A 27,160-nucleotide genomic window follows, 5' to 3' on the forward strand; every position below is an offset into this window, starting at 1 on the left:
TGAACTTCTAGCCCTTGAATACATGTAGGTAAGAAATTTGTGTGTAGAAAGCTTTCTCAGTAACCCATTACATATTGCCTTGAGTAGAATTTTAAAATTTCAAGACGAACATGAAAACTGATATGGACAAACAGTGTTTTAATTCAGGTGATTGTCTGTAGATGCATTACATTGTGGTATGCATACACTGGCAGTAATAGATGAACATTGATGCAGGTGCATCCATGGGAAACCCTCTGTAAGCCCACCTGCCTCTACATGCAGCTCACCTGGTAATAGAGTGGCAGAGCATTGCCCCTCCCTCTCTTTCTCAGCTGCTTTTCTGAGCCACAAACCTGTATTGTCCCTCTTCTGTATTTAGATTCTATTTTAATTTCTATAAGGATCTCTGTTACGTATTCATTTTGGGGTTTTTTAGGACTTTTGCAGGAAGTTTACTTTTGTATGGTGCCCTTTTTCCACATGCTGTGGCTTCTGGTTTTTACCCTTACACAGTTTGGCTTTAAGCTCTCCCTTCCAGTCTCAAGAATTTTTCTGCCTGTGGCAAAAAATGTTTCATTCCCAATGGGCCTGCCCACTGCTTTTGCTTTCTGTGAGAAGGAAACATCACAGCTAAGAGTTCTGTTTGACATTTAGTCTCAGAACTAAAAAAAGATGAAACTGCAGCATCTTATGAAATCTTCATTTGCCAAGTCCATGATTTGATGGATTTTTCTCAGCAAAGCTGACACAATACAGTTGGACCCTACTCCGTTTATAAATCAGCCCCCCAAAATGAATAAATATAATCAAAACCATGCTTGGTCTTCAGGGTCACTCCCTAGCCCTAGGAAAGTTCATATAATCCATGTTTGCACTTACATGAAGTCCAAAGGGTTTCAGGAGAGTGTCTAGTAGATTTTATTCAAAATTCTCCTATTGGCCTGTTGAAAGAAACAAATAAAAGTAATTCCACTTACAGACCTTTCTTTCCGTCCCTGCACATTTACCACTGAGGAGCACAAGCTGAAATTTATCTTACGAAGTTACTGCCAGCCATTTGACTGCTTGACTCTTGTTTCAATGTAATAACAATTTGACAACAGACTAACCAATGCCACCTTCAGATGTGCCACCATAACATCACTTAAAGAAGTCTGTGCTTAGGAAATTTCTAAGTCAGAGAGAATACTTTCATACTGAATAACCCTTAATGGATTTTATTTTTTTTCTTTGAATTTGCCTAACGTGTAAATTTTTTGAGAGCCACTCCAATCCTGCTCCAAGGACTTACAATTTCTCAACTGTACATTGTTTAAAAACAACTTTGATTCTGAACATGCCACCTGCTAATTTCGTCTGATGATCCTAGTTCTTCTAGAAGAGAGATCCTGGTGTGCCCTTTCCACTCTACTCAAGGTTCTGTACATCTATATCACACTGCTCCTTCTTTTTTTTTAATTACCTTGTGTTCTAGTTGGTTAATTTTTCCTTCTGCAGAACAGTTCCCTACCACTGATTATTCTTGTCTTTCTCTAAACCTTTTTTGATGTTATGATAACTTTTTGAAAAATGTACCAGATCTGCCCACTGTATTCAAGATCCAGGCACACTGTTTTCTCTGTCATTTTTATCAGCAAACTTAGACATTTTTCCAGGGTAGTTTTTGTGTCCTTTATTCACATTTTACACTGATTTTTCATACTCTGAGGTACACCATGGTCCTCCCACAGTTGCTGTCATGGCTTGTGTAACTTTCCCTCTTAAATATTCCTGAATACTCATTGGCATTGCTACAAGAAAATAATATTGTCATTCCTTTGTCTTAGCTGTCAGACTAAATGTAGGAAACAGGAGACACTTTGAGAGCCTAAAGTGTCTGTTGCTGTGTTAGATGCCCTGAGGTGTGCAAGGCGCCCATCTGGCCACTCTGATACTACTGATAAGTGAGACTTGCACCCTTCTAAAGTGACAGCTGGAGATTTTTATACCCTGCGGTATGAGAAATGATAGATACCTTTATTTAGGCATTGAATTTCTGCCTGTATGGTGGTATATAAAACAGTCTAACTCTCATACGTCAATCAAAAGATTGAGCTCCAAGTTCCAAATAGCCACATTTCTTAGTGAAAGCAACACAGCAATAGCTGCAGTTTTGAATAAATATGGCATGCCAATCTCTTTTTTAAACATTTGCATATAAATAATGATTGAATATTTTAAAATTCTGTTTCTTTTGATTCTCATTTAGAATTCTGGAGAAATGGTTCGATCGTTTGTTGGCGGCTTGGAACTGATAGTCAATTTGCTAAAATCAAAGGATAAAGAGGTTTTAACAAGTGTATGTGCAGCCATTGCAAATATAGCTAAAGATCAAGAAAACTTAGCTGTTATGACAGATCATGGAGTTGTCCCTCTGTTGTCCAAGCTAGCAAACACAGTAAGTAACATTTAAAGATATCATAAAAAGCATTGGAATTTCTTACTTCAGACTGCATTATGCCCAACTGAAGGGTTATGACAAGAGCAGTAGATTTTGCAGAAGTTACAAGGAAGAGCTGTAGCGTCATTCCTCTGTGGGACATATATTGGACATCAAAACAGTCTGTGTCTGCTACTAAAATTGGTTTGGAAGATGAGCTTCATTTTAATAGTTACTGTTGCAGAATATTGCTTTCGAGTGGTGCAGCTGCTATATGAGAAAAGCTCAAAGGGTTGAGAAAACAATTAATCCGAACATGCAGAAGAATCTCGCTGATGGGGCTATATTTTACATTTTATGGCTATCTTATCTAATTTCCAGTCAGTCTAAAAGTACATTTGAAATAATATAAAAACTCACAGCACTTGCTATAAAAAGAATATTAAGGGACTTTAATAGCTCTGTGCCTTACAGCTCTCTCCAGTTTTAATTGTACTGCAATTAAATTGGGATGCCTTAAAGATGTGTGGGAATACAATTCTGCTTTCCGATGAATTTTTTGTTGTGTGTTGACTTTAATTTGTTATGTTTTTTACCTTCTTCAGAACAATAACAAGTTAAGACGCCACTTAGCAGAGGCCATTGCCCACTGTTGCATGTGGGGCAGCAACAGAGTTGCCTTTGGAGACACCAAGGCTGTGGCTCCTTTAGCACGTTACTTGAAGGCAAAGGATCCATTAGTTCATAGAGCTACAGCTCTGGCTTTATATCAGCTTTCAGAGGATCCCAAGAACTGTGTCATCATGCATGAAAATGGAGTGGTGAAGGTGAGGTGGAAGCTTTTTCTTATTTGGGGCTCGAACTACTGAAGAGGTTTGGCATGGTCAAAAAAAGACATCTTTAATTTGAAATAATTCTTGAATGCTGATCTCTACCTCAAATTTTCTAAACTTTATCCTAAAAATGTTTGACTAATTAGTGAATTAGGAAACAGGATTTTGGTGTCAAAAATACTACAACTAGGTGGGTTTTGAGAATGGAAGTATGATGTGGACATTCACCTTTAGAGTACTCAACTCTGACCTAGGCTGGTAGTGGCATAACATCAGCATTTTGTCATTCTCAAGTGGCATTTGCTAAAGAAGTTGGGTTATCTTAATGGATGGTTGCCTAACATGTCAGTAAGACGCTTAGACATTGAGTGTAACTGGGTTTGAGGACAAATTAACATACCATAATATAAAGGCTTAGTTTACCTGGAGCTGTTTTGAATTCTGAATTTACTTATAAAATTCTTATTTTAGGAGTTAAGCATAATCACATTCTGCAAAGACCTTATCTTAGAACAAAATTTTCTTTCAAAAAGATTTTTTTTAGTGAAGTTTTCGTCTCACTAGTTGAAGTCAGAAGAGTTACTGCTTTGGCACAGGAGAGATGAGCATTATGGCTTTTGAGATGTTTTGAGATGGAGACGTTAGGAGTTCTCAATTTTCATAAATTCCCTGAAAGATTCACTGTATACAGACCTTTCATTTTACTTGATGTTCTGGTAAATGTATTTACAGTAAGAGTTGACTTATAATGCAGTGTTATTATTAATGTTGATTTATGTCTGCATTTATGATAGTGTACTTCATTGTGAGCAGTTTCAATTCTGGCACAGTTAATGGTCCTGAATTATCATGTGTTTATCTGTGTGCTGTTGGCTTTAAAGGATCCACTGCTCAAAAATACTTAAATATTCAGTTTAAGGTTCAATACTTGAACTTACTCAAATCTAAGCTACCCTTTCAGCACTGGAGAGTAACACCTTCCTATCACAGTCACATATATTGGCTATACAGCACAGAGTAATATATGCTGTACTACAGCATTAGTATTTCTTGACTTTTTATTCTTGCTTCTCTCTCTGTTCAACTGGCACAGTCCATTTTCTGACCTCCTGTCATCTGTTTTCTTTCATTTTATTATGCAGATTTCAGGTTTTATAAGTTACAGCACACTAGTTCTGATGATGCACTTTTAAAGTAATTCCACTTCACTCTAGGTTCACCTTTATTATTCAGTGCTAGTTAAAGTGTTTGGACTAATAAAAAGCATTAGTTTGTACTTCCAGATAAATAGGGATCGACAGAAAATATAACAAGTTTTTAATGTTTTGTATTATTCACAGTATTCTGGATTTTCCAGAGGTGCTGGTCCAAGTGCTTTTGCTCTGTGTTGTCAGAGCTGAGCAGATCATGGAGCAAATCAACACATGCACCATGGCAGCTCAGGGTACAGATGACAAATCCACCAACACTCAAGAGCTTGACTCCCTTGCTGGCACTATTGGAATTGCCATCAAGAACCAATAACTGGAGTTTCAGAAAGGCTAAATAGGCATTCCCAGATGGCAAGGAGAGCGGGTGGAGATTTAATTGCAGAAATGCACGAGTCAGTACAGGGCTGAGTCTTGCCTGGCCTGTTCAATTGGTGTGCACAACACAGGTGAGACAGTAGTTGCAGCTCACTGTTGGAACCCTGGATGCTAAGAATTTTAAACTTTCTGTGCTGAAAGGCACAGACTCGCAAGAGAACGCTGCATTTGACCTGAGGCTGTGGAGAAGGCTTCCAAAATTGATTAATAGCACTGGGATAATGGATGTGTAGTTGGTTAGAAGTGTGTGATATCACAGGGTAGAAAACTTAAGAGTTTGGGGTTTTAGAATATAGTTATAAATATGAAGCAAGATGGAGGTTTTAAGGTGGAGACAGGTTGTTCTTCTTTACTTTCCTCTTCATTCTTCTTCATGGGTTTGGGTGGTATTTTGTAATTGGAGAGAAAAGTCCTCATTATGGGCTTTGAGAGATCAGTTATTGGGTTAAAAGGGAAAATTATCTCGTGTCAGTACTTAATTGGATAGTTTAGCCTTAAAAGACCTTGTAGCAAGAGATAGCCATTTTGTGCCTTGCTGATGAAAGACTGCAGAACTCATGGTGATGAGGCTGTAGCATTGATAAGAAACAATAAACACCTGAGTCTGAACACAAACTATCATTTGGAGTGCCTTCAATCCTGATCCCAACAGAGGTAGGAAAAACAAGCAGAGAACCCACAGCACTCTGTCTGTGCTGTTGGGTATCTTTGTTCAGTGCTTCACAGTAATGACAGAATGCCTGGGTGTTTCCATTCTCCTAGCCCCTCCAGTGAATAGTTGAGTGAAAGCATACTTTGTAGTTATAAAGAGGTTGTTATGCACAGGTTACTCCAGGACCAATCATATTTTTTCTAGGAAACTTATTTGAATTTGTTAGATTTTTTTTTCCTATTTTTCCAGATTTCTGGTGTTTCAGTGATCATGCACAGTTGGATTAATGTCACAGCCTCTGTAGTTGTGACTGGATTGCCTAATTCCAGGTGTTCTTCAGCACATGTTCATGTGCTGTGTTCACATACAAAGAATGTGTGATGCTTCAGGGAAACATTTAGCCTGTGTGAATGACACAGTTGCTGAGTGCTTTAACAGTTGGTCAGAGACTTTCTCAAAGCATGGACTTTCTGACCATTCCCTATTCAATGTGTATATACATGTTTTTGTCCAGGAAACCAGTAATAAAATTATAAACAGAAAATAATTCAAATCAGAGTGTTGCATTTCACATTTTGCTACTGCTTCAAACATTATTTGCAAATCACAAAACAACAGAGAACCAGTGTTGGATATTTTCACCTATTTGGAACTGCACCCAAAATACATTCAATTTTGTCAAGTGAGTGTATATGATAAAAATCTTGGGAAGTCACTGGTGTTTGTCAGCTGCCATGTGAAATTCTGAGAAGACAAACAGGGATTTTGGAAGGAGTTTAGAAAGGCAGTTTATGAAGTTATTCTTTTATGTTCAGTTCCACAATCAATGTTCTTTTGACCGGGAATGGAACAATGGTTATGACCTGTGACCGATGAATAAATGCTTTCTTTCTTCCAAACACCAGAACATATTTCCTCTTTCTCAAGTAAAAATTCATGGCTGTGCTGGAAAATAGATTTTCATTTTCAAAGGTGCAGTAACATCAGTGCAGTAACAATGCAGTACCATGCATTTGCATTTTTGAAGATGACATATGGGACACAAGAAAGTAAGAGAAATTGATAGACATCAGAGTAAGGAACAGGTATCAGTTTGAATTCAAGATTGGAGACAGCCATCCAGAAACCAAGGAAGAAGAGATATCCAGTGAGGGTTTGGCAGTTTACAGCAGAGATAAGCAGGAATATGAGGCAACATTCCTTATACTTGGAGTCTGTGACGAGAGGAGAGGAGAGGAGAGGAGAGGAGAGGAGAGGAGAGGAGAGGAGAGGAGAGGAGAGGAGAGGAGAGGAGAGGAGAGGAGAGGAGAGGAGAGGAGAGGAGAGGAGAGGAGAGGAGAGGAGAGGAGAGGAGAGGAGAGGAGAGGAGAGGAGAGGAGAGGAGAGGAGAGGAGAGGAGAGGAGAGGAGAGGAGAGGAGAGGAGAGGAGAGGAGAGGAGAGGAGAGGAGAGGAGAGGAGAGGAGAGGAGAGGAGAGGAGAGGAGAGGAGAGGAGAGGAGAGGAGAGGAGAGGAGAGGAGAGGAGAGGAGAGGAGAGGAGAGGAGAGGAGAGGAGAGGAGAGGAGAGGAGAGGAGAGGAGAGGAGAGGAGAGGAGAGGAGAGGAGAGGAGAGGAGAGGAGAGGAGAGGAGAGGAGAGGAGAGGAGAGGAGAGGAGAGGAGAGGAGAGGAGAGGAGAGGAGAGGAGAGGAGAGGAGAGGAGAGGAGAGGAGAGGAGAGGAGAGGAGAGGAGAGGAGAGGAGAGGAGAGGAGAGGAGAGGAGAGGAGAGGAGAGGAGAGGAGAGGAGAGGAGAGGAGAGGAGAGGAGAGGAGAGGAGAGGAGAGGAGAGGAGAGGAGAGGAGAGGAGAGGAGAGGAGAGGAGAGGAGAGGAGAGGAGAGGAGAGGAGAGGAGAGGAGAGGAGAGGAGAGGAGAGGAGAGGAGAGGAGAGGAGAGGAGAGGAGAGGAGAGGAGAGGAGAGGAGAGGAGAGGAGAGGAGAGGAGAGGAGAGGAGAGGAGAGGAGAGGAGAGGAGAGGAGAGGAGAGGAGAGGAGAGGAGAGGAGAGGAGAGGAGAGGAGAGGAGAGGAGAGGAGAGGAGAGGAGAGGAGAGGAGAGGAGAGGAGAGGAGAGGAGAGGAGAGGAGAGGAGAGGAGAGGAGAGGAGAGGAGAGGAGAGGAGAGGAGAGGAGAGGAGAGGAGAGGAGAGGAGAGGAGAGGAGAGGAGAGGAGAGGAGAGGAGAGGAGAGGAGAGGAGAGGAGAGGAGAGGAGAGGAGAGGAGAGGAGAGGAGAGGAGAGGAGAGGAGAGGAGAGGAGAGGAGAGGAGAGGAGAGGAGAGGAGAGGAGAGGAGAGGAGAGGAGAGGAGAGGAGAGGAGAGGAGAGGAGAGGAGAGGAGAGGAGAGGAGAGGAGAGGAGAGGAGAGGAGAGGAGAGGAGAGGAGAGGAGAGGAGAGGAGAGGAGAGGAGAGGAGAGGAGAGGAGAGGAGAGGAGAGGAGAGGAGAGGAGAGGAGAGGAGAGGAGAGGAGAGGAGAGGAGAGGAGAGGAGAGGAGAGGAGAGGAGAGGAGAGGAGAGGAGAGGAGAGGAGAGGAGAGGAGAGGAGAGGAGAGGAGAGGAGAGGAGAGGAGAGGGGAGAGGAGAGGAGAGGAGAGGAGAGAAATGGGAAAGTTCACAGGCAACTGAAAGCAGCATCAAGCCATCACCTGTTTCTACTCATGGAAACACCACATTTCCCTGAAAGCTATTGCAGAGAAACAATGATGCCCACCTATATTTGCCTGCTGCTGAAACTTTAGAGCAATCAAGCTCATTCATGAAAAACAAGTCTAACTGCAAGCTAAAGAGTACAGCTATGTTACAAGGGAGGCCCTTGTAAGACAAATTGTAAAAAGACTGGAGAAGAAATGGGAGACTAAGGAAGTGCAGTTACTTTAGTAGTGAAAAGATCAGTGTAAACATGTTTTAAAGGGAGAAGTAAAGTCATCGGAAGATGCCAAAAAGTATTTAAATCATTTTCCTACAGACCATGTCAAAATAATACAATGCTACTCTGTGCTACAGTCACTCTTTTTCTTGCTGATGTTGGCAAGCTGTAGATTTGGATTGTTTCTAAGTGTGGTAGTGAGGATGGGGGTGTAATAGGACAGGCACCCATGCAACTGCTCATAATATACCTTCTAAAAGGCTTCAGGTATTAAAAAATTCAAAGTATATACACATGAAAAACATGTAGCTGATTATTCCTGGTCACTCTTCTTTCGCAAATGAAGGAAGGTGAAAGATAATCTCTCATGGAAGTTAATTTCTGCTATTGCACAAGTGAATTTCTGACTTTTTAAGTGATATAAAGGATTTGGTTTTGTGGATGATGGTGGTGATGATGATGATGATGATTTCTGTTTAAAAAAGGCCTAGGAAGTTTGAATGGCTTCATCATCTAGAGAGTTGAGTCCAGTCTTTTATTATGGTGCTAATGAGACTCTGAGAAGTCTCTGAGGACATTATTAAGTAATGAAAAAAGTAAGAACAAGAGAAAATAAGCAGCCAAAGTCAGGCTGTGGAAGAACAAAATTAATCAAATTAGTAATTAATCTAAACTTTAAATGTTTACACAGTACACATGCCAAAGAGAAATAGTCATCCCAATTCTTGTAATAGTCAAAAGAAGAAGAATAGTTTTTACTGTTTCATCTCTTTTGATTTGGACATTTATGCAAAGATAAGGCACCTTGGTTTCTACAGGCAATATGTTCTGGTCTCCTTTGGCTGTAATGACAGTGCAGGTTCAAAGGTTAGAGCTGCACATCTATGCTGTAGGTATCTATGTTTAATGGGGTGAATCCCGTCCAAGGCAGTGGAGAACTTTTAAAAATGAGCATACAGTTCATTTCATTATTAGATAGGAATGACAGAATTCTGAATAATAGTGCAATAAGAAAGAGCTATTAAAAATATTAATTTTTCTTTTCCTAGAAGAATACAGATGAGTTGAATTTATATGCTATGATGGTGATGAAACTCAATCTGCCCAGCCGTAACTGAAGCACTCTTTGAGTATGATCTAATAATGCCAGATGTTTTAAATTAGTGGATCTAACTAACTTGAATCCAAGGATTTTGAAAGAGATCTTTGGAGTATTAAGGATGGATTCCTTTCATCTAACTTTGGTCACTTTTAGGTATGGAGTTTAAAGTAGTCTAAACTGAGACACCTTCTGCAAGCAATGGAAAGAGAGAGACACCTGCAGACTTATCCTAGCTGAAAATAGATGTCCAAGATATCTGCAAGGAATAGACTCATGAAAGTGCCTAATTTTCTCCACTGAATGTAGAAAGAACCTAGGTGACTAGCTCAGACTAAACAGCCAGCTTTCAGACAGCTGAATTTAAATTAATATCCTCCTGGATGTTGATTTTCAGCAAGCTTGTGGTACAGGGGAAGTTGCAGGGCTGGAAGAGAGGTAATATGCCAACATTTCAAAAGGCCAAATAAGATTATAGTCTGGTAAACTGGACACTATTCTCACGTGACAGAGTTGTAGGTCCATATGTTATAATACTGGAAGGATCATTTTAATGACCGAGTCTGACTAGCCTTGCTCATGCAAACCAGAGACATTGCTTCATTTTTTTTCTGTTTGGAATAGAGTATATCTTTTAGAAAAACACTGACTCTTTACTTAAAAAATTCCAGCAATGGAAAATCCACCAGAGACATCATAACTTGTTCCAGTAGTTAAATACCTTCCCCATAAAAACATTTGCACCTTATTTGTAGCCTAAGGTTTGTCTAGCTTTATCTTATGCAATTACATGTATGATACTTTTGCTTGGTAAACTGACAAGCCCTACATAACTTCTGTTCTCATATACATTCTCATTGAAAAAATTAATTGCTTGTCTCACTGTCATATTTTTAATTAGCTAGGCAAGTGTAATTGCTGATGGAATTTCTGTCTTTTTAATTCTTTAGCTATATTTGTGTGTCAGTTCTGAATCTTTAATTTTTGGACTGAATTGCAACATACTTCAGAACAAAATTCAGTATTCCAGTAATATCTGTATGAATACTTAAATCAGGTAAAATAACTTCCCTGTTTCTATGTAAGCTCTGTTTGAACATCAGAGATTTTCATTATTCTCTTTGGCCACAGTATTGCCCTCAAAGTTTGTATTTGGCCAATTTTCTACTTTGATTTTCATGTCTTTCTGGAAATGGATCCGCAGGTTAAACCTTTGCATGCTATAATGTTGGCCTTCATGCACAGGAGTAAAACACCACCAGTGAATTTAGACGTTGTGATATAAGATGATTTTTTTTTCAGATGATTAAATCAGATTTTAATTTTTGTCAAAGTATTTTATAAATGTCAAAAGACTTAGGTCTCATTTTTGAAAGAATAATTCAAAATTCAAAAGCAGACACAAAATGTGTTCAAGCTTTTTCTTGTTTTAGAAAGGAAGATATTCAGAGACCAACACAGTGACTCTTCTTGTGCCTTTAAAACAAACATTGCCTTTTCACAGTAGAGGACTGCAGCTTTGGCAGAGATAAGATTCCTTAGAAAACTGAAGGAGTTTACTGGCTGAGAAAGTGGTAAATACTTTTGAGTTATGGAGACACAAGTTTATTAAGTCTGTGAAAACAATACCAGTGGCTTTGATTGTAAAGGGTGAAGCTAAAAAATGCCTGTTCTTTCTGCCCATGAAATTCTACCTTTACAGGTACCCAAGCAGATGGTACATAAGTATTTTAAAACATTTAAGGAGATCTTTTCCCTGAAGTGATTTCCAGTATCTTATACAAGAATCCCTTGATGTTTTGACTTTAAATTTCTTCTTGAATTCTGAACTAGTTAGCTAAGGAGTAGTAAAGTTATTAATTTTTCTATTTATGCATATTTTTCTGTGTACTGTGATGATGCTTAAAGGCACTGATCACAGGTAAGGGCTTCACTCGGCCAGGGAGTGCTGTGTACCAGCATGGGAAGAAGATGACTCCAGAAAACTTTCAATTTAAATGTAAAACACAATAAGGTGGAGGTGAACAAACAGATAGGACTGCTAGAAAAATTATGTAAAATATTTATATGTTCATATTTGATAGTTTAAGAAAACCAGGATACGTTTTTTAAACTGCTAATTCATAACTGCAACTCAGTCATGTTGTGTAAAATATAAATAACAAATACTGACTGTGAACTTTTTGTAAAAATCTAGAACCACTGGAGAGTTTCCAGTCACCCAGACTTTAGGGCACTCACACCATATGGGAACCATAACTGGTGCTGTTGTCAGGTTTTTGCATGTGTGTGCCTGTGCTGAAGGCTACATGAAGTCCAAGTAAATTAGTCTCTTTTTAGTTTTGCATTGTTCTGAGCAGCTTTTATTTTCCAAATTAATTTAAAGATATATTTCTGTGCTGCACTATGAAAAAGTTCATTTTCTCCTGTTCTTGTTCCATTGTACATACAGAGCTAATTATTTTTGGGCTAGAGGAACCATTAACCTAATGATTAAGGCACATACTTGAAATGCAGATGATCAGAGGTTTTGTTCATGTTCCGATATTTTTTATTGTTGGAAGTGTCGATCCAACCTACCCATGCACTGAACTGATCTTTAGCCTTACTCTGTGGTCTGGTTTATGCTATTATTTGCCTAACATGGAAGTGTTCTGTTTTCTTATATTGCAAAATACTAGTGGATGCCTTCTGGAATATCAGTTGGGGTAGCTTATAAGAACATCACCAGGAATGCTGAAAAGTAAATTTCAATGGCTTGGTACAATGAAGTGGGCAAAGAAGACACTCATGCCCTAAGAATGGGACTTAATTTGTATAATCATACCTTTTAATTTTTTTAAAATTGGTCTTTTCATCAGGGTACAGCCTCAAGAAATGCATGGGAGGGGAGATGGGGAGAGCGTGGATGTGTTAAGCTTGGGTTTGTTGGTAGATTGGTTTTGGTTTATTTGGCAAAGAAGGCATAACAGCCCTAATATATCTTCTGAATCCAGTGTGGAGTTAATAGGAGGTATTTGTGCTTTTTGAGTTCAGTTCTTAGTGGCAGAAAGGTTGGGCTCTTCTATTCCCTTGTAATATTCAAAGATATAAAACCTGTTTGTTTAACGACTGTTTCTGAAAGTTATTGTGAAATGTAGATTTCATATTTGGAAGGTTTTTATAATGACTGTGTTAAAAAATACAGCTTCTGTAATTTATTGTGCAGAGCTTCCAGAAAACTGGTCATTGTTTGCTAAGGTCATAAATCCCTGCAAGAAGTTTTGGCTAACTGTTTTATGTTCAAAGACTTTCATAAGACCATCTTTGTGAAATAAATAGATGTGAATTACAAAACATGGAAGACAATTACTAGTAATTTCTGCTGAAAACATTCTAAAACCAACCTTTTATCACATACTATATTTATTTGGAGTATAGAAAATTAAATGGAAAAGCACTGTCACACACTTCTTTAGGAGAATTTGGCAACAGGTGTGATTTTTTTTCTTGTGGGAGCCTTTGGTGAAAACATTAAATACACAATATGGAGTTTTACATTGTAAAGCAAGGTTTAATATATCTTCATAAATCAATCCATAGTATTTCATGTAATATCTATGCAATAGTACTATTGGGGAATAATAGAATGTATTTGCAATTTACATATTTGTGTTTTAATTTTGCATTTAGAAAAACCCCTTTGTAACTGCAATGGTTTGCTCTGCTCAGGCTCCACAGTTCAGGCTGGAGATACGGTGCGTCTGGCACATGCTCCAAGCTGATGCCTGTTGCTTTTTATAACAGTTGTTACAGTTCTTGGACATCAAGAAAGAGGGCACTAGATTCCAAAATTTCTGCATGTCTGTTGTCTACCAAAAATATGCTAAATCCCTTTACCCACAAATGTATTGATCACATCACACTTAAATTTTGGATATAAGAGATTCCACAAACTAAGTCACATACTATTGTGTTTTATTCCGTTTCAGAAGGATTAATGTAAATTGACAGTGTTACACCAGTTTCCATTGTGTTGGCAACTGCCAGGTTGCTTTAAACATTTTGCTTACAGTTTCAGCTCCAGGAAGCAGTAGCCAGTAGCTGTTCTACCTTCATAATAAGCAAAATGTCACCATTCAAAAAGTAAGGGTACTTTTAGGTAAAACATTTTGCTTTTGCACCATTGACAAAGTAATGAAGTTTGGCTTTAGTATAGATTAAGCCTCAGACTTTAGATTACTTTTTCAAAATTTCACATTACTGAAGTTTATGTTATGTAGTAAGTGTTCTGTTAAAATCTGGCTGATTGTGAATGGGAAAAAACAGCAGCCTAAGGGAGATCAGCTTATTTTTGCCCAAACTCTGTGCTTCAGGAGATCTCTAATTTTGTAACATTTGGATAACAAACCTAGAGGCTGGCATAAAGCTCCTCTTGGCACATTTTAAACATCTTTTAGCCTTATAAAAAGAAGCTTGTCCCACTAAGCTGTACATTTGTTGGAGCTGTTTAACAGTAGCTGTGCCCTGCAGCTCTTTTAGTGATAAATGAGCCATTTCAAATAAGGGCAATTGCAGCCAACTGTGCAGAAGGAATCATTAAAAAAAATTTAAATAGACATTTTTGAAGCTTAAAAATGCACAAACAAAGTATGTTAAATCAAAATATATGCTGCTCCTTTTAATGGAAAAGATTGCTACTGGCTAAGTCTGCCAGCTTCAATAGGTGTGCCAAAAAGCCAAGGAATCTGGCAGAATCTGCAGATAGCAGTTCCATCTTTCATCTATATTTCTTTTCTGTATTTATCTTGCTTTAGAAAATGCAGAGAATGTCTTTTCCTTCTGACTTGGCTCTATTTCCAAACCACAGAAATACACAGAGCAGCTTCTTGCAATTGTTTAGCTCCCTGCACCACTCTTATCCTTGTGACTGTGTGAATCATTTCTTTCTAACTTGGCAATAATAAGAAAGAAGAGCATTAAAATATTTTTATGTTTATGGAAGAGTATCTTAGCTGAACTGTCAGATATAAAATTAGTTTTCTTAATTAAGAGAGACTTTTAATGTGGGTTTTATGTGTAAGGACAGAATGCCAGGTAATTATTTTTGACATTCAGCTGATCAAAAATAGTTTCCTTGTATGTAAGGAGCTATTCAAAGAATCTGAACATAAAAAATACCAAGAAAAAAGTTCTTCCTGTAGAATCAATCACTCAGTTCAGTTTGGCTTCAAGCCCTACTCATTGTAATCTCTCTTATATTGCTGTTGCAAAGCACACTCACTGGTATCTTTTAAGTGATAAGGCACAACTTATTGATATCCTTTTCAAGGGAAGATGCTAAGAAAAAGCTTATTTGCAGTGTGTGGATTATGGGATGGACTTTAGTGTTAATGTTCCTGGTCAGTGTTCTGTACTTTGGCATCAAATCTGAAGACCTGACAAGGCTGCCAGGCAGCACAAGCCTGATGAGAATTCTGTCCTGACTTGAGTGAGGGCAGGGACAGGATGTGAATTGCTGATGCACTTATGCTCATTTTACAATCAATTGCATGTGAAAGCTAAAATGTATCTTCTCCTGGACTATAAGTGAAGTTTCATGTGATTTCATTTCATTGAAAATTTGATTTTAATTAATTTTGCTTTTATCTCTAGGGGTAATTACTGGCTGTATTTATCAGCTGCTAGTCAGTGCAGAATTTATTGCCAAGCCATGGTTTATGATAATTCTTCATCTCTGAAAGCTTTGAAGAAAAAAATGTAATGTTAAAGTAAGATAATATTATTAGCCAGTAACACTTTTAAATTACTGTGAGAGTCTGATACACTGCAAATTACATGTTACCTTTGGATTTAGGAGAGCTGTAAAGCTTGATAGGAGGTGCCTTTAGGCTGATTCTCTTCTACTCATAGCATTTGTATTGAAGGTATAAAAATAAGAAACCTTTTCCATGACATAGGGTGGAGAAAGCTGCCACTCATAAATGTGCTTCCATACTGCTGTACAGGTATGAGAGTTCCAAATACAAGGATAAGATACGTAATTAGGGCTCTGTGGAAATAGAGAAAAGTTTAAAATATCAAGAAGGTCTTTGGAACACCTAAAATCAAAATTGCGCTAATCCAGTCGAATGAATGCTCCTTCTCAGAATTCCCGACAGACATAACTGCTGGACTCCAGAGGCATTATAGGCTAAGAGGGTGTGTATATATTGAAAAAAAAGTCTGTCTTTGGCACTGGATTTGCTGAACATTCATGGTGTAGAGAATATTTTATTAGTCTTTTGCTTCTCAAAGAATTTTGTCTTTCCATCAGTTGATTACTCTGTTGGTCTGCAGTAGTCCTGTTGCTGTTTGGAAAGGTGGAATTGACAATGCTTGGATTTTAAGAAAGCAGTGAGCAGCGCTCTTCACCAAAAACTATTAAAGAAGTTGAAATGAGATGTGATGAGAAGGCAAAGTCCTAGAGAGGATAAATAACTGTTTAAAACTCAGGAATCAAAGTTTAGAAATTAGGATGACGTTTTGGAGACAAAGGATCTTCATAAATGGTAAGGGGAAGGGTGGTAAATGGTGATGTCACAAACTGCTGACAATATAGTTCTCTGTAATAAGTGCAGACAGACTGCAGTTCACAGTACAGAACCCTAGAGGTCAAATGTCCTGTGCAAATACATCACAGCTCTGTGCAAAGTGTGCCCCTTTCATGGATTTACTACACTGAACAGTTTTGCACACTGCACGTGCTGCAGATAGTGCCAGTAACTATTGGTTAGGATTGAAAAGATGTCCAAATGTTTGGGTGGGGCAATAAAGTCCTTCCAAACAATTTGGAGAGAAAAATTTTCAATGTAAGATACAGTTAAGGATACCATGAAGCCCTGACTTTGCTTCTGATTGATCAGGTTGTTTCTGGTAATCTTTCTGCTCTTGGTTTCATAATCCAAGAATCCTCATGAAATTTGCAGTTATATGTAGGTGTTATTTATCTTTAAATTTTTGTTGACATCCAGGAGTGTGGGGGGAGAAACTGATAGTCTGTTTAATTCTTCTGCATCAGAAATGCATATGAGGGAATTGTGTTTTGAGAAACCACTCTTTCACAAAATTTACAATATTCTGCATTAAAATACTTCTGTTCAGAGAAGGATGTTAAGTTCCTTAATTGTCATCATGAGTCAAAGCCATGATGTGCTGTTTAAATGAAAAAATGGCCTGTTTGAGTGGGGAGCTGATGAAGTAGAGAGAACATTCCCCGTGTGGGAGCAGTACTTTCTCTTAAATCATCTTCCACATACTGCTTTTATTAGGTGGCAGCATGCCTCAAACATACTCACCCAAGAATGCCCAACACGTGGTCAGTAATATTCTTGTTCTTTCACTTGTGTTGTGAAATAATGTCTTGGGTAGCTGGTGAGCTCCAACCATTTCATCCTACCCGAGAGACAAAGTAACCACCATACCAGGTTTAAATCTTGATTCTATTAACCTTTTTCAGTAACATTCAGGTAGAAGGTTCACATGAATTTTTTTTTCTCCTGTGTTAAAGCACAGAGTTGCATGGTTTTATAAAATTAATTTTCACATCTTCCCCCGCATGCTTTAACCAGCTTTAGCAGAGCTTTTATGCATGTGGTACAACCTCCACTTGCCCAGGCACAACTATAACTTTCTTTTTATAGAACTAAAAGAGCTCAAGCAAATGAATAAGCCAAAAACATTTCCAAAACCTGAAGCTTGGAATTGAAGTTGAGAAGTTAATAAAAACACTGAGGAACAGGCTTTTGTTCTAATCAGAGAATAGCTTTAAATTTAACTTTTATTAATTGATTTTTCACTTCCTACTTCATAGTCACATCTTTAGAGAGGGAAGGAAGCAGATCAAAGTTTCTAGTATTTCTGACATATAAAAGTGAGACAGGTATTACTGCTTGCTTGTTTGCATGCAACACAGTATTTTTAAAAGTCTCTGATCTCACAAAGCTTCCAAAAGTCAGCAGCCATCCAAGCACTTTGAGGCCAGAGTCCTTGGGTGGCTTTGGAGAGACATTTTGCTTATTTTTGAAAAACTGTCTAACTCCCCTCCAAAGAACTGTATGCAAATCACAAATACTTTGGTTGAATATGGCCTGATTGGAGTGCTAATTCAAGCAACTCCCTTTTTTTCAATCACCAAAAAACCAAAGCATTTATCTGTCACAGTAAGTGTACATGGTAATGTTTTCCTCAACACAGACTTTTTAAAAGCACACAAATTTCCAGCACATAAAATGTATTTTATGACAACTGACCAAACTGTTAATAAAAAAATTGTGTTTGTTATAGGAAGATGACTCCTTAGTATAAAATAATTTGATTTTTTCTAATAGCAAAAATGCCGTTTGAAAATCTTGAGAAATAAATGGTATCATACATTTAATTTTCTGATATTAAGAAAACTTAGACTTACTAATATGAATGACCATGTGGACTATACATGTACACTTGTCCATGAACAGCCCCAGATCTTTTCTTACTTCATCACATTCAGTTTCATATTTGTATGAATAGAGCTGATCTGTGTTCATACCATCTATACATTTATTTATCCTGTGTTCTAATTCAACATTTTCTAGTACATTTACTAGTCTAAAATCAGATTGTATGTTGAACAGTACCACTCATCTTCCAGTTTATGTAAATGTATGCACTGTTGCAACCCCCACATCTTAAAACATAGGACTATAGAACAGTCTTCCTGTGTGCCACAAAAAAGCCAGCTTTAAAATGTGCTGGCTACTTATTTCAAACAAATGCTATTGTACAAATTCACAGGGAGAACCTCCTTCTTTTATTCCCAGACTTTGATATGTAATGTTTAGTAGCAAAAGTACCTCACTGGTTTTTATTGTAATGATTGTATGTAGGAAGAGAGACCGACCCTTAGAGCATTGGACCTAAAGCTATATTAACTTTAGAGATCAACTTCAGAGTACTTTCAATTGAATACAGAAGAGAGTTTGAAGTCAGATCACGCTTACCAGTAGATCTAATATACTTTTAAAATGTTGTTACAGTCAGATTATGTTCTCAGGTCCCTATTCTCAGGATAAAGGTGCACTTGAGGGAAACATAGCAAAATTTGTCAAAAGTTTGGAAAGTGTAGTGTCCCTTTACTGCAGTGCAGTGTTGTTTTCAAAGATGGAATATTTAAGAGTGCATTTCAGGAATATCAGACAAACCAAAGGGGGAAAAAAACCACATCATGTTTTCAGGGCATTGTTGAGAAATCAGTCAGAATCCTTCAGAATGTCAGGGTTAATGGACAGCTTAAACTTCGTTTTTTTCCTCTGACTTGCTGCTGATAGTATATTTGCAACTGCCCCTGATTAATTTTCATATAATTTTCATGTGATTGCTAGAGATAGACAAGATTATGGTATTCGTATCCATAGTAATGTTAAAAATTTTGAAACAAAACTGAATTAGCAATTCTTTCTCAATTTCCTATACTACCTCCTCAATAATGTTTAAGAAGGAAAGGAAAGGTAAAAGTCATGTTCCTGCAAAATGAAAAGGAGAGCAAAGAGTGAAAAAGCAGGTAAGTATGGAAAAGGAACAGGAAATACAAAAAAGAAAGATTGGTCAGGTTTGCAATCGTACAAAGGAAGGATGTTACTGAGCCAAAGTAAACTATGAAAGGGACATCCATGACATAAGTTTATAGTTTTGGATGTCCATTCCATATCGTAAGTAAGCAGGCTCATAATTGAATCTTAATAAATTTTGAAATGGTTCTCTATTGAAATCACAAAAAAAGTTCTTTATTCTCTCTATGCCACCAAAAGCCTTTTATATATTAATCTTCTTTTGAAAACTACAATGAAATAAAAATAAAATACAGAAAGTGGTTCAAATAAAAATATGCTGTGAGACCCTGGGCTTCATCACTTTTGGATTATCAAATCTGCCTATTGTTTTTTATGGGATGAATTTCATATCCTGTAGGACTTTCTGTACATTGGAATGTTCATGATGATTGAATTCTTTCTTAATATTGCACCAAACGTCTTGCAGCTGAATGGAGATTCAAGCTGTCTGCCTTTCAGGTCTCCAATTAGTTCCATATAATTGTACCTTTTAAACAAAGATTAGAAATAATTTTGATTACTAGTTTTAGTTAGCTACTTCACCTTTGCATGATATTTTTATAAGCAGTTAGATTTACACCTGAAATAATTGTAAATATTCCTCTGAATATTTACAATTCCTCCTGTAAGTATCAAACTGAGATAGGAAAACCTTTAAACTTAGAGTATTTTAAAGTGGTTTGCAAATTTGCAGTTTTTAAACTATTCTACGTTTCACTATTTGACTTTTTGTTGATTTTCTCCTTGTCAGTAATAGTCACAGTTCTCTGCCCATTTCTTGTGTCTTTGCAGAGAAGGAGGGCATCCTTCTCTAAATAACTATTTAAGAAAAAGACAGTAAAACAGATGAGGTGAAGAGAGAGCTGTAGAGTGTATTCATATTTTGTAGCTATAAAAACATTTGCCAGTATGTGTGGCTATACCATATAATAATTCCCTTTAGGCATATAGGTTTTATGTATGTCTCCAAAGTAATGCAATGCAACATTTAACCTTATTGGAGAATATGACAACTATATTCTTATTTTGTATGTTATTATTGTGTGGTCAAGAGATTTCTTTTCAAGAGTGCTGTTCCCATTCGGATATTGAAGAAATATGGCCCTTGTCCTAGATGCCTTTCAGTTTAGTTGTAACAAAGGAGGGAGCTAAACAAAATAGACAAAAAAGGACAGACAGCAGGTAGGAAAAATGGAAAAATGAAGTTGTCTCCAGAAGGATTTTAAGCTTCAAATCTATCATTGTATAAAATGAGTTGTAGCTCACTGAAACTGCTTATCCTAACAAAATAGTAAACATCTTATGGTAAAGTGCCAGTAATCATATGTTCAGAATATTTCACTGAAACTATCAAGCCCTACTCTTCTTTTCCTGGAATTTTGTGGGATTCATCTTGCCAACAGTCATTTTGTCCCAGGCAGTCATATAAGAAAAAGAACTTGCCAAGGACAAATCACCTGTCTTGAGTCTTGAGACAGGTGAGATGGTTTAAGTGCACAAAAAGGCAAGGCAAGTCTGTTCTCATCCTAACTTGGAGTCCTGCACCTCTTTGCAGGAAGTGCAGAGTTTTTCCAGTTCCTGTACTCTTTCTGAGGGAGGATGGGGAGGATGAAAAACAAGAGACAGTTCCTGGCCAGCCTGCTGGCTACCATCGTGTTCAGGTGAAACTTAGCCCAAGCTGCATCCTTTGGACTTCCTGGTACCCTCCAGCCATTGTTGAGTGATTCCAAAAAGTTACCCTTTTCCTGTGGCTGCCAGAATGGAGATGTGTTTCATGGAAGAGAGAAAAGACAGAAATAGGACAAGAATGGAAAAGAAGCCAGGTGTAATCTTCCCGGAATTTCTCCCATCCCAACCAGAGAGCTTCAGTTTCACCTCTTTGTGTTCAGAATGGGTGAAGTAGGCTGCACCAGGGCTTGCTCTGATTTTAGTCCCAGGGAGGAGAGACCCTGTGCAAGAGGGAATCAGCACAGTGAATGTCAGCCTTGCCCATTCTTTGGAATTTCTTGGTACTGGATTTTGTACAGCTGCTAGCTCAGATTGTTCCCTGGTGCATGGGACTTTAGTTTGAAATCTGTTTTCTTTGTGCCACCTGAGGAAAAAACCTAACAAACAAACAAAACACCCCAGAACTTACATGAGCATCTTCTTCTTAAGAGTCTGGGTATGGTACATGTTGTCTTATCCTTTTTCAGCTGAAAAGGAAAATCAGGAAATTGGCCTGAATTTTAGTTTAGAAACAGTGACTTAGCTTAACCTTCATTATGCTTTGATTGTGGAGTATGTTTTATTATTTATAATTTAATTTTATGAGAAGTATTTTCATAGGAATATGTGTAACGTAACACTAACTAGGTGCTTTAATATTTTCCAGTGTGCACTATGGTGTTGAAAGTTAGAAAATGCTGGCTGGATCTAGACTGATACTTTCTTGGATAAGCCTCTACCATATGCTTTTATTTAAAGTTGTTTTTTTTTTTCTTTTAGGTTAGATTTATAAAAAACATGTGAAAAATGTCTTTTTTTGAAAAAGAAGTGTTACGCAATTAGAAAATCACAGTGCTAGAAATTTTGCATCCTTCAGGAAATGTTGCATGTAAAAGAAGCCAGATACTAAATCTAAATTTAAAAAAAAAAAAAAAGAAGAAAAAAAAAAAAAAAGCAAGTTCTGCCACCAACTGGAAATGCTATGTCAATCTACAAGATGTTGTACTGAAGTGCATGTCTTTAGTTCCAGGAATTTTAAGCTCTATGTGAACTCTGCTTGGCTTCCCAGTATAGATATGAATCTTGTTGAAGGAGTTTATCCATATTTCCTTCTGATTAGAAAAATTTAAATAAGATTTGTTTTACAGGGCAGAAAACCTAAAGAAGCCAGGACAAAAAAGGCATTAATTATTTTTTATATAGTTATTCTTTATTCATAGTTTTCATCCATGTTCACAGGACTCTGGGGTATTGATTAGGCTGATCTTTTATCTGGTTTTTGTGAGCAGGAGAGCCTCTTTCCAACAGCCTTGTTCTTCATGTTCCATTGTTTTATAAAACTTGTGGACACATCACATGACTAACCCCTTATTTAAAGATTATTCCATGCCAACATCTATACTTCCTGCAAACATGACACCCTGTGCTTTCTCCTTCCCCTCTCTGAGTCTGGAAGCTGCAGTGACTGTGGCAGAAGGAAAGTGAGTAATTCTAAGTTATTGTAACCAGTACATGGAGACCATCTGAGATTTTGTCAGATTTAGAGTTTGTTGGTGCAATACTTACCTCTGCTTTTTCTGTTTTTAAGTCCCCCTGGGCTACTTCTTTTGTAGAAGTGAAAAAAATCTAGAAAGACATCACTGTTTGCAGTGATACAGGCTAGAGACTGACATGCTGAGGATCATGGAGATTTACTGAAAAGGGTATGGAGATTTTGTAGACAACAAGCAGAACGTTAGCCAGCAATGTGTCCTGACAGCAAAGTCACAACACTGGACTTACAACAGGAGTACAGCCAGTAGGTTGAGGGAAGTGATTGTCCCCTTTAGCACTAATTAGATCACACCTAGAATTCTGCACCCAGCTTTGGCCTTCCATGTAGGGAAGGTATGGATAAACCATAATAGGTTCAGCAGAGGACCAGCAGGATGGTCAGAACCTGAAGCATTGCTTTGTGAGGAGAACCTAAGCAAACTGGGCTTTTTCAGCCTGGAGAAGAGAGAGCTTTAACTGGACTGAATAGCAGCCTTGCAGTTCCTATGGGGAGTTCAGTCATCAAAAAGGAGTGAGGCTTTTCACAGCAGTGCATGGCAAGAGGATGAGAAACAATGAGCATAAACTAAATCAAGAGTAAATGGGCACAGGGAAAAACTTTTTCTCCACCAGCTCAGTCAGACATTACAATAGGTTGCCAAAGATGTTGTGCCATCTCTGTTCTTGAAGTTTTTCAAGGTCAGACTGAAAAACTCTGGGCAACCCAGGTGAACCTCATATCTGACTCTGCTTTGGGCATGGCCCTAGGCTAGAGACCCCTGAGAGCCTCTCTGTTCTGAATTCCTCTGTGATTGTGTTGTCATAATATAGTATCACAATTCTGGGGTAATAATAGCAAAATCTTAATTGTTCTGAATATTTAAATGATTTGGCTGTGCATTGCTTTTGGAATCCAGAAAGGGTACATATGCCCTGTACATTCTCCAAACAGCTTGTATTTGTGCTTATTTACTGGTATGACGTGCAAACTGTGCAAAAACATTGGACTCTAGCCTTGGAATATAGATACCTGCCAACAGAAAATGAAGGCTACATGGTGCTGCAAATGCTTTCTCTGTCTATGGAAAGTGCCTTTCATGTGCCAGAAAGAAGCATTTAGACCACATGCTCTTTTTACTGCTTCTCACATCTGTTAACATTTACATGTGTCAGAAAACAATACCTGAACAGTGAAGGGAAGGGATACATGAAGTTCAAGGGTATTATATCAAGAAAAATGGCATGTCATATTGCATACAGTACATTGGAATAAAAGAAAAGGAAAAAGGAAAAAGATTTTTTGGACTTGTCAAATATACCTAATACCTGGGCGTAGTTTGTAAGTACTATCTATAAATGCATTTCCATACCTGAATTGAATGACCCAAATTGCCAGTAAATGTAATTGAACCCATGAAAGGGTCAAGGAGTGATAATCAGGAGGTGAAAGAATTATAAATGTCTTAGTTTATTAAAAAAATAATAACTTTTATTTCATTAAAGGCAGGATTTATATCAAAACCTTCAAAGTTGGGTTCCTAAATACAGAATTACCTACTTCTATTGAAATATTTTACATTTTTGATAATCTTCTCTTCAGCTGTTTTTTTGTTAGTACAAAAGGAGTAGGTTAACTGACAAATGTTGCTGTGTATCCACAGTCCTTAGAGGCAGCTACTGTATTGGGCAGTGTTTCCAAGAAGAGTGCTTTGAAGTCTCACATTGAAAATCCTGAGACACAGTGTAGTACTGGGTTTTGTATGACGTGGCAGTTCTTGCAGATGTTACCACTGGCAAGTGATTTAGAAGAGCAGCAAATTAGAGAGAAACTGATCTGTGATCGCCTAAACACGGAAGGAAAAAATCAGTATTTGCTACCTTTGTCAAAACTGGTGTTTGCATTGGTTGCATATGTACCAGTAGCTCTTTAGGCATCTGTTTGGGTCTTTTGTACCAGTTTCATGCAGGATTCTGTTCTTTGATGCCTCACCCTGATTTTCCAAAATGCACCTACAGTAAAGAGCATGGATCCTCCCCTACAGCTATTGTCATTGCTTAATACTGAGTTCTTTGTGGAAAGTGACAGAAAATACCTATTCTCCCGTGTCTTTTGAGTCTGGAAAGAAATGATGGCTAAAATAAGAGATTAACCTTGAATTTAATCCTACCTAATGTGTAGTCATAATAAAGGCAAAGGTCAATTTTTGTTTTTTCCTATGTTCCTACTAGATAATGTATCTCTAAAACAATATTTTTGATGAACATCTGCTCTTGCACATGGATACAAGTCTTATCTGAAATTATTATGGATGCTGGAGTTCCACACTCACTACACTGAAAAAGCCTTGCATTAGATCTGTGAAGATGCAATGAATAATCACATAAGGCATATGGTTTCCATGCCCCCAAATTTAAAACCTAGAGCTTTACCAAAACCACCATATGAACAGCATGTGCATACATATTTTTGGGTTTGAGTCAGGGATATGAAGGATCTATAGCAGTTTTCTTCTGTTAGTTGCACAAGAAAGTTGTGAGGCACCTGAAGAATCACCCGGTAATTTAAGCTGATGAGAAATCAGCTCTTGACAAATGGCAGAGAAGAAAGATCTTCATCCAGCAGTGTTTCTGAAGGAAAAAATAGAAGTCAAGCATTTGATAAGCTTGCATTCTGGTCTTTGTGCTTTGGTCTTTGATTGCGGACCCTGGCCCAGGTTTTGCACATGAATAAAGAATAGAAACGTAAACCTTTCTCATATAATTTCTTCTAATGTCATTTTAACTCTGGTCTATCCTTTCAGAAGAGTTAATATTATAAGAGTCCTGTCTATCTTCTTGGACCTAGATATCTGATTACAGGAATGGGAATTTTAAGAGGAAGGATTCCTAGAAAAAATTATCATTGATGCTTGATTGATAATAATAATAAACACTTTTTCTGACATAATTCAGGCCTATCACAGGCAGTCTTACATGTTGCATGTAGGGGTCAAAGGGTGAAAGGTGACTGGAAAGATGCTTGTTTTGTACATTTGGCTAACACAAATACTTCCTCAAGTACAAAATGCTTTGATCTCTCTAAGTAAATGCCATATGTGTGCAGCTGTGGCCCATGCCTCACGACTGCTGGAAGGTTAGGAAAAGGTAGCATATGAATTTGATGTCTGCATTCAATTTATGCTTTTATATTTAGCAGTTCATAATTTTGTGTAATATTTTAGCTGTATGAAAAATATGCACCAGAGTTGAGTGATAACAGATTTCTCTGTGGTTTAACTCAACATTGTTTGGGTGAATACAGATTCCTAAGTATTGCAGACTGAAAATACAGGTTTTAATTAGAGCTGTCTGAGCTTCAAAATACCTGAACGCACATTAAGCCTGGCAAATTTTCAGAAATCTGGGGGTTGCATGGAGCTGCTTTAAGCTAAGCAAGACTCTTCTCTTTTCCAACTATATTGCATTTGCAGTTGCATCACTGACTTGCAACACACTGACGTGAGATCACAACCCATTATTAATGATTTTCTGATATGTAAAAATGTTTTATGACCAAGGCCTGTCTTGTGTCATACTCATGTTGAACAGTACCTTACTCCCAGGGAATTTCCACTGAAAAATTTGAATGACTTCCAGAGCAGAGGATCTACTATACATGACTGAAAAGCTGAATAAATTCCAAAAGTTTGGTGCCTTTCTTGAGCTTTTGTTTTTCACTTTTACATGCAAATGTTTAAGACTGATATGCCCAGATCTATATCCTTCAAGATGTTTAACATGAGTTGTTTGCTGTGACAATAAAGAAACCTACTGCAGTCAATGGAACACAAGGGTCCATCACATGAATCCAGTTTCATGATCAAGAAAAAAAAAAAAAAAATAGAAGCATGGCTTTGTCTAGTAAAAATATTGAACTTGTACAGTTATACTGGTATACTTTGGAGGAAAAATTGTGACTCATGTGACTCACATAAAGCATGTGTAATTTCTCCTTACAATAGCAAAAATACAAGTCACAACCAATAGACAGATATAGTGCAATGAGCAGAAAAAAGGACATGAAAGTATCAATTCACAGGTACAAATATGATAAAATATAATGCATTGCACTTTTATGTGGATATTAATAGATATATGCATACAAAAGTATACATGTAGTAGATACATGCATATGTATAAGCCAGTGTTGTTAATATGATTGCAAGTATTTTATTTATCAGATGTGTGGGTTAAGTAATGCAGTTGTTCTAGGTATGATTTGAATGTTATGAAACAGAAGCACACTGATTTGTTTTTTTCTCCTCTGTGTTTTTGCTAGCTCCTACTGGCCATGGTAGGCTCTACAGATGACACTCTGCAGGAGGCAGCAGCTGGTTGCATAGCAAACATTCGCAGATTGGCTCTGGCAACAGAAAAAGCAAAATATGGCTGATGCTTCAGCAGCTTTTACCAACACACTTGTTTAGCAATTCAGTTACATTTAAATACACAACTACTCCTTCTAGCATCTGTATTTTATAGCAGAGCTTATCTATTTGAAGATAATTTAATAAAAACAAATCTGTGGAAACTTGTGTTTGGTTTTACATTACTGGATTGTCACCCCTAGGTTTGATAAAACACTCATACCTAATTTTGTGTGTCTTTTAGCATTACATCCATCCAAAGACCATCAGTTAAGATATGTCAAAGACATTTTCTACAATTGATATGCTTTTATTTTCATTCATTGTATCTATATATGGTTTTGCTTATCTGTGACATTACAATAAATTTTGCTTCTCTTTGTGTGTGGTTATGCAGCAATTTATGAATGTCTTGAACAATTCCCTGCATTATAATCTTG

General features: G+C 37.7%; 1 protein-coding gene across 1 annotated transcript in view; it reads left to right on the forward strand.

Annotated features, from left to right (window-relative positions):
* ODAD2 (outer dynein arm docking complex subunit 2) overlaps positions 1 to 26,794 on the forward strand; it is a 69,294-nt gene extending 42,500 nt beyond the window's left edge. The window contains exons 14-16 of the mRNA XM_059869590.1: positions 2,231 to 2,419; positions 3,007 to 3,228; positions 26,633 to 26,794. Coding sequence (XP_059725573.1) covers positions 2,231 to 2,419; positions 3,007 to 3,228; positions 26,633 to 26,746 — 525 coding nt within the window. The 3' untranslated portion in view covers positions 26,747 to 26,794. The remainder of the gene's footprint in view (positions 1 to 2,230; positions 2,420 to 3,006; positions 3,229 to 26,632) is intronic.
* Positions 26,795 to 27,160: the final 366 nt, after the last annotated feature.

The sequence above is a fragment of the Haemorhous mexicanus genome, chromosome 1 (assembly GCF_027477595.1).
Source record: "Haemorhous mexicanus isolate bHaeMex1 chromosome 1, bHaeMex1.pri, whole genome shotgun sequence".
In the NCBI taxonomy this organism is placed as follows: domain Eukaryota; kingdom Metazoa; phylum Chordata; class Aves; order Passeriformes; family Fringillidae; genus Haemorhous; species Haemorhous mexicanus.